The sequence below is a fragment of the Trichechus manatus genome, unplaced genomic scaffold (assembly GCF_000243295.1).
Source record: "Trichechus manatus latirostris isolate Lorelei unplaced genomic scaffold, TriManLat1.0 scaffold00019, whole genome shotgun sequence".
Taxonomy (NCBI): Eukaryota; Metazoa; Chordata; class Mammalia; order Sirenia; family Trichechidae; genus Trichechus; species Trichechus manatus.
Window position 1 is genome coordinate 15,004,594 of NW_004443955.1, and position 15,391 is coordinate 15,019,984.

The 15,391-nt window shown below is 46.8% G+C and overlaps 1 protein-coding gene across 1 annotated transcript in view; it reads left to right on the forward strand.

Moving 5' to 3' along the window:
- The window catches only part of LOC101355333 (insulin-like growth factor 1 receptor), a 79,792-nt gene extending 76,687 nt beyond the window's left edge, over positions 1-3,105 (forward strand). The window contains exon 19 of the mRNA XM_023727875.1: positions 703-3,105. Within this exon, the coding sequence (XP_023583643.1) occupies positions 703-1,084 (382 nt within the window). The 3' untranslated portion in view covers positions 1,085-3,105. The remainder of the gene's footprint in view (positions 1-702) is intronic.
- The last annotated feature ends 12,286 nt before the right edge of the window (positions 3,106-15,391 follow it).

Here is a 15,391-nt window from a genome sequence, read left to right on the forward strand (position 1 = left end):
ACTGAGACACTAATGTTGCTCACGTGGCCTGGGCCATAGGCCCAAGTTCTGCCTGGGGGGGCCCTGCAGCAAGCAGCCGCAGCTAGGTTGAGACTGCAAACTCAGAAGACGAGCTCCTTCTGTTTTGCAACTATGCTACCTTGTAATGCCTGCATCCTTGGGTTCTCTGCCAGTGGTATCCCTGCCACCATGAGGAAGCTTGGAAATAGTAGAGGTGGGATCAAAAGAGAGACCACTGTCAGGAAAGCTGTGATTGCCTCATCTACCTTCTTGGTGAGAAACCTGAAGTTGCCTGCGTTCAAATTCTGGAAATCATGTTTGAACCAGTGGCTGCAAGAGATGCTTCAAATAGAAAGCTAGTTATTTTTATTTTTACTTCTTAGCACTGTCACCTTAAATAATACATGTAATGACAGGCTCTGTGTGGACCTAGATTTGCCCTCCTTGAAAGAGTTTGGGTTTTCTGCCACTGTGGGTCATAGGTTGCGGACAAGGTAAGTGGAGTGGGGATGTAAGACAGGAGAAGCTGAAGACTCCATAGGCCATCAAGATAGAAAGCCAGAGACTTCACGAGAGGTGGCAGTTGATTTTTATTGATCTCACTGTATACAAGTCTGATGGGGAAACCACAGCAAGTGGGCTGGGCCACTTTGCCACAGACTCCCTTCCAGTCTGGGCCCATCTCTGTCTGTCTTCATTTAGGTTTGAGCTGATGCGCATGTGCTGGCAGTACAACCCCAAAATGAGGCCTTCCTTCCTGGAGATCATCAGCAGCATCAAGGACGAGATGGAGCCCGGCTTTCGGGAGGTCTCCTTCTACTACAGCGAGGAGAACAAGCCCCCCGAACCGGAGGAGCTGGACCTGGAGCCGGAGAATATGGAGAGTGTCCCCCTGGACCCCTCTGCCTCCTCGTCCTCCCTGCCGCTGCCCGACAGACACTCAGGACACAAGGCTGAGAATGGCCCGGGCCCTGGTGTGTTGGTTCTCCGAGCCAGCTTTGATGAGAGACAGCCTTACGCGCACATGAATGGGGGACGCAAGAACGAGAGGGCCTTGCCTCTGCCCCAGTCTTCAACCTGCTGATCCTTGGATCCCGAAACCCGTGCAAACCGTAATATGTGTGCGCACTCAGTGGCGGGGTGGGGGGAGGAAGAGAGAACATTTTAACAATATATTCAAAAGCCTCCTGTACCTCAGTGGATCTTCAGAGCTGCCATTGCTGCCCACGGGAGACGGCTTCTCTTCAGTAAACACATTTGGGATGTTCCTTTTTTCAATATGCAAGCAGCTTTTTATTTTCCTAACCAAACCCTCCAACTGACATGGGCCTTTAAAAACCTTAATGACAACACGTAATAGCAACAGAGCACTTGAGAACCCATCCTCCTCGCTCTTTCCCTGTCTCTTTTCCTTATGTCTCTCTGACGTATTTCTCTTTCTCTGCTTCATAGTGGAAACGTTTGCCACAAGTCCAGCCATGACACCCTTTTTACCAGAATGAGAAAATGGCTGTCCAGGTGGTTCCACAGTGTCCCTATCAGCACCTGCCCCACACTGTAGGTCTTAATCAAAACCAGTTGGGACTAAATTTTTTAACTGTATCTTTAACCTTTTGAGGGACATACAAAATTTAAAAAGGGCCATAAATCATCCAAGTTTGTTACCATTTTAATGCTGCCAAATTTTGCCAAAATCTGGAACTTTCCCCCTCACAACCCCTGCATTTAATTTCTTATTTCCAGAGGCATGGAGAGAGCATGGTATTTAGTTAACTCCATTTAAGAGAAATGTTGGTGATGCCCTCCATCTGATCATTCACTGGCATTGTTTTAAGTCTCATGTTCACGGTGATTTACCTGCTTTTGGCTAGCTTAGTATTTGGGGGAACTGGACAAAAATGGGACTTTCTCTCAGTGGAGATGGGGAGAAGCTGAACTGGCTTCCCTGCCCCACTTCCCCCACCCCTGCCCTCTAGCCCCCAAGAATTCTGGAGAAAACAGGCCCTGTCAAGAGCCTGAGACACAAGCTTTGAGCAAAGGTCGTCCTCATGGCAGTGTCCCCGCCCCACCCTGCCCCCTCCCGGCCCCAGGGACACAGGTGGGAAGGGGTTTCTGGGGACTCAGCCCAGCCGTTTATGCAGGTTTGCAAGGAGAGAAATTCAAACAGCACCACAACAATACGAAGAAAAGCAGTAAATGGATTCAAGCATTCTAAGCTTTGTTGACATTTTCTCTGTTACTAGGACTTCTTCATGGGTCTTACAGTTCTATGTTAGACCATGAAACATTTGCATACACATCGTCTTTAATGTCACTTTTATAACTTTTTTACAGTTCAGATATTCATCTATACGTCTGTACAGAAAAAAAAAAAAGCTGCTATTTTTTTTGTTCTTTATCTTTGTGGATTTAATCTATGAAAACCTTCAGGTCTACCCTCCTTCCCTTTCTGCTCACTCCAAGAAACTTCTTATGCTTTGTACTAGAGCGTGTGACTTTCTTCCTCTTTTCCCAGTAATTGATACTTCTATAACATAATTTGCCATGAACTGTTTGATGCCTTTTTATAAACACATCCTCCTCTCCCCAGCCGCCCCCCCACCCCATTAGTTGTTTTCTAACCCGTAGGCTCTGTGGGTACGAGGTTGGTGAGGGAAAAGGGTTGGGGGAAGACTGGAGCCTGTCCCTCCTGGGAGCACCTGGCCTGGCTGGCTGAGCCCCCCTCTTTCCTTAGCCTGCTCTCACACAGCATTCGAGTCTGTTACAGTACAAGACATGATACAAACTCAGGTCAGGAAAAAAAAAAAGGTTGTCTTTTGCACATCCTTGTTCAGTGTTTCTATCCACCATTGTTGAGAAGTCTCACCTTCGCTTTCCCTTGCCTTTGTTTCGGTTGTGACACACATATATATATTTTTTTAATTCTTGGGTACAACAGCAGTTTTAACTGCAGACACTAGGCATTTAGGTTACTATTTTTTTAAGTGGGTATTTAATCCTTCCATCCCGTGAGAAACAGCTGCTGAGTCCAAGGGTGTAGCTGAGTGTGGTCCAGCAGGCCCCCTGTGGCTTTGTCCCCACCCTCACCAAACCGACCTACCTGTCTTTAGAGTCAGAAACTCCCACGGGCCGGGCCGTCCTTGGCACTGGTAGGGCAGCCAAGCCCAGGCTCCACTGGCCCCAGGGCAGCAGCCTCAGGGGGGTTGGCGGGACCCCTCCCGGTCTGCTGCGGAGCGCCAGGTCGGGGCAGAGAGACATCAGAGGGGCCCAGGAGCCCTGAGCTCATTCCCAGGGGACCAGAGCCTTGGGCCATTGTTCTCTCCCTCGGCCAGGACTCCAAGTTCTTGAGTCGGGGCCATTTTGTGGCGTTTTGTTTTTAGCACTTCTCACCAGAGTGATGACAGCACAAGGGTTGCTTCCGGGATGGAAATATTTAAATGACGAGGAAGAACAAAGTTAAAATATGATGAGTGCTAGCTGGGACTGGAGAGTGAACACAAAAAAAGCTTGTGGTGTTTTTTTGCTTGTCAGTAATTTCAGTCCCACTATTTTCTCTAGCCTCTGTCCCATCATTTTTCCCCTTTAAAAAAATAAGAAAAAAGTTAATTAAGAAGGTATTATATGTAGGAGTTTTCTTTTAATTTATTCTGTGATACCAGTTTCAATCACTGTAGAGAGGCCCCATTATGAATCTAGATAAGGAGAAAAGCGTTTTTTTGTGTGTGTGTAAGACGGGACAGTATTTGTATTTTTATTTTTCAAACATCTACCTCACTCTTATTTTTTTATATGCGTATATATAAAAAAGAATACATCTCACATTTCTCAGCACCTGACAATATGCCGTTGATACTGGTAACCTCATCCACGCCACAGGCCACACATACCAGGTGACGAGGGGAGAGGCCAGGCTGTATTCCGGGGTCAAAGCAACGCTCCAACTCATCTCACCACTCATTTGCAAACAGCTTGCCTTTTTCTGAGATGGCTCATTTGGGTTGCTTTTGTTCCTTTTCTTAACTTGGTGAGAGGTGGCGAGGTGTTGGGGTTTTCCTTCTCCCAGCCCAGTGGCCCCGGGACCCCAGGGCTCTCTGTGTTCTGCAGTAAGGCCCTGAGACCACCATGGCTCAAAGCAGGGAGACCCCATGGCCGTCCCGGGCTGTCTTTGAAACAAACGACTTCATGCAGATTGAATGATGAACAAGGTTCCTCATGGAGAGAGCGGTTGTGTCCCAGGTTCTGAGGACAGGAAAGGGGGTGCCAACGGCAGGTCTCTGTTAGAATCCCATGTGCCAATGGGCAGTGTTTGGGGTTTCCCCTCGCAGCTGCTCCTTGTGCACCCTGGGCCAGGACCTGCAGCGCTGCAGGGACATGCTGCTGCATTTGTTAAACTCAACGGTGCAGCTGTGTTGGCAGTGAGCGCACCGGCCACCCACCCCTCTGAAGACAGAGGTTCCTGGCCTAACAGTCAATCCGATAGAAAATGTACTGAGGAGAAGAGGCCCCTTCTCCCTCTCCAGACTGTCCTCTCAACTTCACCCTCACCTCCTCCCCCCAGGGAGAAAAAAGACCTATGGAACCTTCTGGATGGACAGGGCCAGTGGTCACACGGAGCCTCCCTCCACAGTGTGGAGCCTCCCACCACGGCTCTGTCCTGCTGCTCACAGGGGTGGAGGGTGCTTCCCCAATGCTAGCAGCTGCTCTTACAGGCCCTGGGGATAGGATCTGGAAAACACAGTGGCTGGTTCTCCCAAAGCCTGGATGCTCCTTAAAATCCCAGTCCTGCATTTAAGCTCAGGAGCATTTTCCCTCTTGCAAGAACACTACCCTCCATTCCCAAGTCCCCTGGAATCTTAAGGTAATTGAGAAATACTGTGTGATCAGGGTTTCTTCTTCCACACTCTTGGTGACCCCTCAGAATAGTGACCTCTCCTCTCTTTTGCACATACTTACCGGTTTCCACAACTGGATTTCTACAGATCATTCAGCTGGTTATAAGGGTTTTATTTAAACTGTCCGAGTTGTTGGTGTCATTTTGTTTTTGTTTTATGTAGGTGGTTTTTCTTTAAGTAGAAAGAAAACACAGTGTAGTGCCCATCATAATAAATGCTAGAAACACTTAAAGAAAATTTTGCTTGTGTGATGGTGCAGTCATTTTACTGGACCAAATCACCCACCTTGACTACACCAAGGCATCATCTAGTCACAGTTCTAGCCTACTTTTATGCTGATTTTCCCACCTCTTCTCGATTTTTCTCTTTTGTATGCTCCAAATAATTTTATAAATCTGAGTTGTGGCATTTTCCATGCAACCTCCTTCTGCCAGCAGATCACACTGCTTGAAATGACACGAACCACTGAGGCCCATCACTGAATTGACGCGAGCATGAAAATATTATCACCCACGGCCCTGCTCTGAGGCGGCAGGAGCTGGTCTATTCTGGAGACGTTGTTGAACTTCAGCTGGGTGAGACCTAGGCCACCCCAAGTCTCCTGTATGTGATGGCAGGATGCTGACGTTTCACATGCCATTGGAATGAGCTTCCTTCTTGGAAGATACAAGACAACGTTCATGGCTAGCACTGGCATCTCCTGCAGCTTATTTCTTATGACTCTGAAAAACATATCAATGGTAGGAAAAGTGGCTTAGCAAAATAGAAAAGTGGTTATTGTGGAACTACCAAATGGCAGAATGCTTGGTACGAAGGAGTGTGTTTCAGTTGGGATGACAGATTTTTGAGCCAAGTATGCTGCCAAATTCTAGGCCAGTTTGTTCCACCAAAGCCTCTTTCTCAGCAGCCCACCTCTGTCTGCAGGTGGTTGCACGCCGTGCGGGCTGCTGTGGTGGCAAGGCCACACTGAGCTCAGACCAGTGAGACGGCCAGGGTGCCTGGTCCAAGGTCTGCAGCTATCACTGTGGGGTCCTCCCGGGGCGGCCAGACGGTATTGAAGGCAACTCCTTTCCAAAACAATGGCACCCCCCAGTTGACAGTAACATGCCATGCCATGCCTTGGCCCATTCTAGCATTGCATTAAAGTTTAGGGCTTGTTCTTCTATTAATGTTACTTTTGTATTTGTCAGCGATTTTTCATTTTCTGGGCTAAGTAGCATCGGGAGATATAGACGAGAGATCCACTCCTTAAGCACCAGTGATGAAAGTCAAACTTTCCTTACTCCACTCTGAAGTAGTTGGTGGTACAAATGAGAACTTCAAGAGAGGATGTTGCTTAGATTGAACCTCTGATGCCAGAGATGCTGAAGATACAGACCTTGGACAGGCCAGAGTGTTTCACATTGGCCTCCAGCCTAGATAACTAGTCAGTCATTTGGAGAAAAAGCAGACAAACGCTCCTTGATGGTGGAAAGATCAGGTGGTAGGAAACCACTGTAACAGTGATTATGCATGACATGAAGAGAAGAATTGTGAGAAGCATACAGGGCTTCGAAGAAGTGTGGGCATTGTTTTGAACTTGATGGTTTCTGAAGGTAGCAGACCACATCAAGTCTCAACACTCATCGATGGGCATTTGGTTAAATAAACCCAACATCCTACTTTGGAAACTGTTATTGAGGAGTTAAGTCAAATTGTTCAAGAAGATGAACATCGCACTTGTCAGCTGTCAGTTCTGGGGCATAACTTTAGGGTTTTGTTTTGTTTTTCCAAGAACATAATGATCACTCATTTGTCTGTCCACGTTTGTGTGTCTGCATCTCTTTGGTAAGCATTGTTTTAATTAGTCACTCATTAGCATTTTCAATAGGGCTCTTAAGTCCAGTAGCTTACGGGTAGTCAGTTGACGAAGATCTGGTTTACAAGAACTAATTAAATGTTTCATTGCATTTTTGTAAGAACATAGAATAATTTTATAAAATGTTTGTAGTTTATAATTGCCGAAAATAATTTAAAGACATTTTTTCTCTGTGTGCAAATGTGTGTTTGTGATCCACTTTTTTTTTTTTTTTTAAGGACACCTGTTTACTAGCTAGCTTTACAATATGCCAAAAAAAAAAAAAAAACCCATTGCTGTTGAGTCAGTTCCAACTCATAGTAGAGGGGCAATGAGAGTCTCCTAAAAGGAATGGAAAACATATTAAAAAAAAAAAAAAAACGACTTTTCCCTGACCCAAGCTGTGGTTCACTCCCTTTCCCCCATGCTTTGTGCCCTAGTTTATAACAAAGGAATGATCATTTAAGAAGTAGTTCTGTATCTTCAGTATCTTGGTCTTCCAGAGCCTTCTGGTTGGGAAGGGGATCATCTTTTACTGGTCATTTCCCTTTGGAGTGCAGCTACTCTAACAGACTGAAAGAACCTCATTGGCCATGGAAACAGCAGAGGTGTTGCAGCCCAGCAGGGCACATGTGCTATTCAGCATCCCATTTGTTTGGTTTGGTTGTTGTAATTGTTATGCAGTGCCACAGAGTTGGCACACACAGATGGTTTTCACAGTGATCACAGCATACAGACTTATCTCAAGAAAGATAATTCTGATGCACACAGGCCATTTGCTTACATGCCTCATATCATGATTAATGCTTTGTTACAAGGAAGAGATCCTATTTATTTTTATTTAAGGCAGAACACCGAAGATACATTTTTCCAGTACAAAACAAGTCCTTTTTAATAAAAACTACACACACACACAAATGTTCAAGTTTGACTCCATTTCCTCTAGCTCCCAATAGATTGTTGGCCATGTCTACTCAACTTCACAAACTTTCCATCATTGGAAACTTCTGGATGTTTTGCACTAAGTAGAAGAATGGTCCAGAAACAATTTGTTTTTCATTTTTAACTTTTCATTCAGATGTTTGACGTTGCGTAGACACATCCCCAGGTGGATAGATGCCTGGCGAAAACACCTGTCTGCTTTCTAAACCAGTGAGGTTGAGGTGAGAAGACTGCCAGAGTTTCTCTACCTCTGGGGCAAAAATCAAACCAGAAGGCACGATGGAATGGATGCATCGCAAATAATGCATTTTCTGAGTTTTCTTGTTTAAATAACGTTTTTAAAAAAAAAAGCAAAAAAAAATTAAAAAATGGTAATCACATGGCCAATTTGTTACATAAAATGATTTTCTGTGTATAAATTATTCCTAAAAAAATTCCTGTGTTTATATAAAAAATCAGTAGATGAAAAAAAATTCAAAATGTTTTTGTATATTCTGTTGTAAGAATTTATTCCTGTTATTGCGATATACTCTGAATTCTTTACATTATGGAAAAAAAAAAGAAACTGTCTATTTTGAATGGCTGAAGCTAAGGCAACTTTAGTTTCTCTTACTCTGCTTTTTTCTAGTAGTTAAAGTACTACATGATTTAAGTTAAATAAAAGAATTCTGTATGTATTTTTTTGTCTCCAATGTTGTCTCCCTCATCTCCCCCCGTCCTCCTCCTACCCCCCACCCCCCACTTTATGGAGGAGTCACCGCACTTCTGTGAAGGGAAGCTGAGCTTTGTGGGGCACATGTGTTCCACATGTCACCAGGAAGCTCTGTGAGAAGGCTTTGCTGATTTCTGACAGCTGAATCTCCTCAGCATGCAAATTGCTAGGGAAGACCGGAAAGCTATTCTATTTCTCACTCCATTAAATCAGCTAGAAGAAAATTTAAATACATAAAATACAGAAATCTGTACTTCATTTTTGACTGATTTGTAGACTTTTTTCTTATGTCTTCCACTGACAAAAGGTCAGGCCAAGGCAGGTTTGATCTGGGTGACTCAGGGGCAAAGGACTTTACTCTTCACATTTCCACTTCCTTTTTGGTACCTCCCAGCTAACATGTCTACCTCCAAGGATGCAGGTGAGGACTAATGTGGCAGGACAGGTCGCTGGAGGCATTTGAAAATGTTACTTTCTAGCTGATGATTGGAGACCTCGGCCAGCCCAATGGGCCTGACAACCCAGGCACAGTTATGGTGGGGAATGTGACTACATTTGAAGGAAATGTTCTAGAATCAGACCAGAGATGCACAGATACAACATCAGGACAAGACGGTCATTTCACTAAAATATGATCATGGGAATTTATACTCCAGCAACAAAACCAGGTCTTTGGATGAAGGGCTAACTAGCAAAGTGTGGGCACCAGAAGTAAAGCAAAGGCCATGGTTACTTAAGACCTGGGGAGTCTCACAAGTATCTGAACTTGAAAGCAACAGGCTTTTCCCAAAGAGGATGCTCGAGCCTGGTGTTGCCCATGTTTTGCTCACCGTCACTTGAGTGCCTGGCACGCAGGACCTTCACCAGATGATCGCTGACTAAAGGAAGGCTGGCTTCTGAGGCTGGGATTTCTGGGCTGCTGGCAGGTGGGCATGGAGAAAGAAGCCAGGGCGGTGAGCCCACTCAGCTGGATGGGTTGATGCTGCACTTTCCAGGTGCCAAAGTGCACGCTTCACTTGTCCTGTTCAGTCAGAAGAAATGGCAGTTTCTTAAGAGAAAACTGCTGGGTCATTAGAAGCGTTAGACACTCCTCCCCACCATGCCACTTCTTAAGACCACAAACCCAGCAAGGTGATGTCCATATTTAGCCACACAGGTCCAGCTACGAGTCCAAACTCAGTAGGGTGTGTATTTTGTAGTGTACTACCATCACTAAAGGCATTTCATGTCCCTTATTGAATGTTCATAACACCCCTGCAAAGGAAGGATTTTTATTACTCTGTTTTATATAGATGAGCAAACCATGCAGACATGCCCAAGACCCCCCAGCTATTAAATAACCAAACCAGCCTTGCTTCTAATACCAGATTCTATGCCGGTGGTTTCCAAACGCACTCAGAAATGCCGTGAATCAGCCACAAGTGAACAGGGCCCCTGGATGTCACTGGGGGAGGCTGTGCCATTGCACGGACCAGGATGTGAGTGGGGCCTTCTGGGGTTCTCCTTAGAGGAGCCCCAGAGGCCAGAGAGGAGGGGACGATTGGCAAGTTCATCAAGGGGGAGGTCTGGGCCTCCCAACCAGATAATATCTAAAAGTTGTTCCAATGTGTCTGGCGTGTCACCAAGCACTCTAACTCACGCTGGAGCAGAGTCGGGGGCCCGCTGCTGCTGCTGTCCCCAGGCAGCAGCTGCAGCAAGGGGGCGGGGGGCCTGGGCAGCTGCTGTCGGCCTACAAGTGCAGAAGGAAGCGTGCATTGAACATCCGTGTGGCAACAGTACCTGTCTGTGCTGGCCGGCACCACCCACCTACCTGCTGGCTTTGATCTGCTGCAGTGTCGCTTTGATCTGTTTTATGTCCAATGATCCGGTTTCAATTCAGAGGGGGTCCTATACAAAGTATTCCAAGCGCACAAATGCTCTGGAGAGCTAGCAGAGGCCTTCAAGGCCTGTCCAGTTCCTTTGTTGTGTGAATGACTCTGTGCACTAAATGACTATGCTTTCTTTAAAATGTAATTAAGTGGAAAAAGTGATCGTTGTGAGCAATGAGACATAACAAAAAATTTCCCAGCGCGTAACCACTTCACCCCCCTTCCTCCAAAAACCACTGTTGCCAGTGGGGCTCCCTACAGACCGTGGCCCCCAGAAAACACTGGATACATAAAAACTTGCCATGAGCAGCTTGGCCTGAGACCCAGTGCAGTGTCAGAGAGGCAGGATGAGAGATGTAAAGACAGAGGTTTCTGTTTTTTTAAAAATCAGGGAAAATACTGACCACGGTAGAGAAGCTAAGCCCCGCTATGAACCTTTGCTTTAGCACTAACTCTGGCTTAAACGCTAGAGACTCAGTGCCCAGAAGCTGCCCAGGGGACCCGGATGCATGAACTTGGGGGCCGAAAATGGGGCACCCCGGGGGGTGGCTATGCCTGTGCTTCCTGTGGCCAGCAGGCTGTGGATGAACCCACCATGCGAGGCTCTGCAGAACAGGTTCTTGGGCCTAGCAGTCCGGACAGGATCACACAGGCCCACTGCGGAGTGTTTTAGGAGTAAAAAAATTACTAGGATTTCCTTTTATTGTCATGAAAACCATAACTGAAGCTAGTTAATCCCTCGTGAAAAGTCTGCCTTTCAGAGTATTCTTTCTTCTGACAATAAAATAACCCTTTGTGATTTCATTTGGGCTCATTCAGAATTTTTTTGCTCTGTGTAACTGTTTTACAAGCAATTTTTTTTTTAAAGCCTCTCAAAACACAGTTGAACTCTACACACAGGATTGAAACATTTCATTTTCTAGAAAGGATCTGAGCCCCAAGTGGTTCTCCTTGGCTCAAATCACCAGGGTTGAGTTTTCTGCAAGCCAGGCTTCGAGCTCGGGCTTCCCTGGCCTCCTCCAGCATCTCCTGCACCAGAGCTTGCAAGGCTTTTCCCAACAGGCTGGCCGGCAGCCACGGTGATAACGGCGGGACGTGGATGAGTGCTGCGTGCCCATTGCCATGATGCAGCGACAGGTAGTAGGTGTAATCACAGATGTATCTGCAACCACAAGAAAAGCTTACATTACTACCCAGACCGGCCTCTAACACCCCTGAAACATAAGCAGAATTGCAATGCAACATCAACAAAGCATGCAGAGGGAGACATGCCATGGGGAGCCTTGACTGAGTTTTCTTTGGCCCCAGGAAAACACGATGCAGGGAATAAGCTGAGAATGAATGGCTCATAGACCAGCAAGTGGCCAAGGCGGGGAGGGGACCGGATTTCCAATCAACTTGGGGTCGCCATGAGTCGGAATCGATTCAATAACGTCCCAAGAGTACGTTTACCACAGGTAATTCCTCTCATTATGTCTTCACTGAATCATTTGTTAGTTCATTCATTCATTGGGGGGAGGAGAAATTGCTTACTGAGGTCAGTGTTTGGAAAAACAAAAGTAAATTAATCTTTTATCTCCAGTTAAATCAGTATAGCCAACCCACAACTTTGGGAAACAAACAAAAAAATCCACAAAATAATGTTGTTAGGTGCCATCAAATCAGTTCTGACTCATAGTGACTCTGTGTACAACAGAACAAAACACTGCTCCATCCTGTGCCATCCTCACCATCGTTGTTATGCTCGAGCCCACTGTTGCAGCCACTGTGTCAATCCATCTCGTTGAGGGTCTTCCTCTTTTTCACTGATCCTCTACTTTACCAAGCATGATTTCCTTCTCCAGGGACTGGTCCCTCCTAATAACATGTCCAGAGTATGTAAGACAAAGTCTCGCCATCCTCCCTTCTAAGGAGCATTCATGCTGTACTTCTTTCCAAGACAGATTTTTCCTTCTTCTGGCAGTTCATGGTATATCCAATATTCTTCACCAGTACCATAATTCAAAGGCATCAATTTTTCTTTGGTCTCCCTTATCCCTTGTGTAGGTTTCACATGCATATGAGGCAACTGAAAATACCATGTGTTGGGTCAGGCGCACCTTAGTCCTCAAAGTGATATCTTTGCTTTTTAACACTTTAAAGAGGTCTTCTGCAACAGATTTGCCCAATGCAATATGTCATTTGATTTTTTTGACTGCTGCTTCCATGGGGGCCAACTGTGGATCCAAGTAAAATGAAATCCTTGACAACTTCAATCTTTACTCTGTTTATCACGATGTTGCTTATTGGTCCAGTTGTGAGGATTTTTGTTTCCTTACATTAGGTGTAATCTATACTGAAGGCTGTAGTCTTTGATCTTCATCAGTAAAACATTAGTGGCTGTCAAAATACGCCTTCCTATCACTTCTCCCATATCCCTGCACTCAAGGCCCAAAGGCTGTAAGGGGATAGGGCCAAGTCTGGCAAGCAGACCTGGGGCAGGGTGTGAGCTCCATACTCCTCAGCAAGGCTGAGCCCACAGGCAACTCTGCAGGTGGGGTGGCAGGGGGTGGCCATGTGCCCAGCTGGACAGCAAGGAATGGCCCTCTTTCCAGGGTGGGGAGGGGGTAACATGGGGGGCTTGGTCAGAGGACCCTAGAGGCCATTCCTTTTCCGTAGCTGCTCAGGGATCCACACCCGCAGAGTGTACCTGCCCGCGTCTCGGGAATAGACCACCTCGATGCCCTCCAGCACGACGCGCTTGCAGACGTCCTTCATGCAGACCTCCGACACGATCACTTCCGGGCCGCCAGGCAGGCACACAAGGCTCTCTGGCCGGAAGCCCCGGATGTCCGCATCTCGGTAGCCTCTGTTCTTGCCACACTGTTCCAGAACGATCGATTTGGCGGAGTAGTCCACGCCCACGTGCACAGCGAGCTGTTTAAACACAGGCGACAGACAGCGCTAGAGATAAAAGAAATTGAGGCCGTCTATGGCCTGTAGGGTCGCCATGAGTCGGAATCAACTTGATGGCAACGGGTTTGGTTTGGTTTCCTTTTTTTTTTTTTTTTTTTGGCTTATGATCACCAAATGTCGCATAAGTGCCGGCCCCGCAAGAGCCCAGCTAAAGGTGCAAAACATTTCACACCCCAAGTCAACCGTGAAGCCCATCCCCTGCCCATTTCCCCTGATTGGGCTGGAACAGAAAACAGCAGGTCTCTTTTTTCTTAACTGACTAGATACCCGTGTTGCATCTAAATTTAAATACTTTCATATTTTAAAATCCTCGTACGTGGTAATGTATTCCCTTTTTTCGGGGAGGCGGGCTGGTAACTAAGACTACCGCAGGAGAAGCTTAGCATTTTGCTGGAATCTTACATCTATTTCAATGAAACTTTAATGAAGGAAGTTAGTAACAGCCTAATAAAATCCTGTTAGAATTTATTTGAGCTGATTGGTTTTTTTTTTTTTTCCTTTTTGAAAAATAGCTGTTGCTTATTTTATCAAAATATTTGGGGAACTGTCTTAGCGACTTAGTGATGTGTGTTTTATTGCCCTCATCATCTGCTCGGGTTTTGTTTTGTTTTTTTTTCTGTTTGTCTTGTTTGTATAGTAACTATATTCAGAAGGTAAAATAGACTGAGTACACTGAAGAAGGGCCCACCCCGTGTGGGCCTCTCCCATCAGCTCTCACAGATCCTCACCTCGGGTCGCACCTCACAGCCAACCTGCCCCACATGACAGGACCTTGAAGGGCCTACTCTGTGAGGTGGAAACTCTTTGAGGCCTGACTGGGAATATTGTTTCCTTTGCTTTTCCTCCTCTTCTGTCCAGAATTTTCTCCCAAGACCTACTCCATATTTCTGCTTAAATTTTTAGAAACAGACGTGGAGCCCCGGAAACCTGCCAAGACCTCATGTTACTGGTGGGGCATGGGGATGGAGGTGCACTTCAGCCGTCAAACCCTAGAATTAGGATGCTGGGGTTTCACAGCCCTGGAGCTCCACCACCTCGTGGGCCGCCACCTCCCTGCCTCACTAGTTGTCATTACTTGCGGTTGAAGATCTTCCCAGATTCTGGCAATTCTCTGCTTGGCCTCCCTGTAATCCACTGGCAGCTGAAGTGTCCGCAAGTCCAGCTCCATGTCACCCCCCAGGCCCAGCTTGGAGAGCACCTGCAGAACAAAGCAAGGAGCCTCAGCTCATGGGCACAGGGGAAATCTCTGAAAACTTAACACTTGGAGTCATCCACCCATTCTGAGGGGTCTTTTGTGGCCTGGACCCTGTCCTCGAGGAGCTCACACTGTGAGAGGGCCCCACGGAGAACCTGGTACCAGCCCAGCAAGGCAGGTCACCACGCAGCTGCTCCCATTGAGGTGGGGAGGTCCCAGAGGCATGGATGACCCAGCTTGAGGGTCAGGACATAGTTCCCAGAGGGGACCTGAGTGAGTTCTAAGGGACAGATGTGGGTCAGCCAGACAAAGAAGCTGAGGGAAGGTGTGGCCAGCAGAGGAAACACAAAGGTGAAGGTTGTGGGGAGCCTGAGAGCCAGAGGCCTTCGGGAAGGTACTTGGGTGTGACCTGGTGCCCTCAAGGAGTCCGTGGGTGGCACAAAGTGTTAAGCGCTTGACTACTAGCCAGAAGGTTGGCAGTTTGAACCCACCCAAAGGCACTTCGGACAACAGGCCTGGCCATCTGCTTCCAAAACCCTGTGGAGCAGTTCTACTCTACACCCGTGGTGTTGCCATGAGCCAGACTCTGCTCTGGCAATTAACAACAACCACCGGTATTCTGGGTGGGGCTGAAGTCTCCTTCCACGTGTCCTGCACAAAGAGAACAAGACAATTAACAGCCAGCTCTGAGCTGGCATTAACTGCCAGATGCAGGTCCCTGGGGGCACAAACAGTTTATGCTGGACTACTAACGATTGGCACTTGAAATCCACTCAGCAAAGTCTAGCTATCTGGCGTTCTGTAAAGATTACAGCCAAGAAACCCTATGGAACAGTTGTACCCTGTCGCATGGGGTCGCCATCAGTAGGAATCAACTCAACGGCAATGGGTTTTGTTTTAGCATCACTAGATATTATAACAAGAAACCCCACCACCAGGAGAGCTGAATGCAAAGGCGTGATGGGAGCAGAATCTACAAAAGTCTGTGGA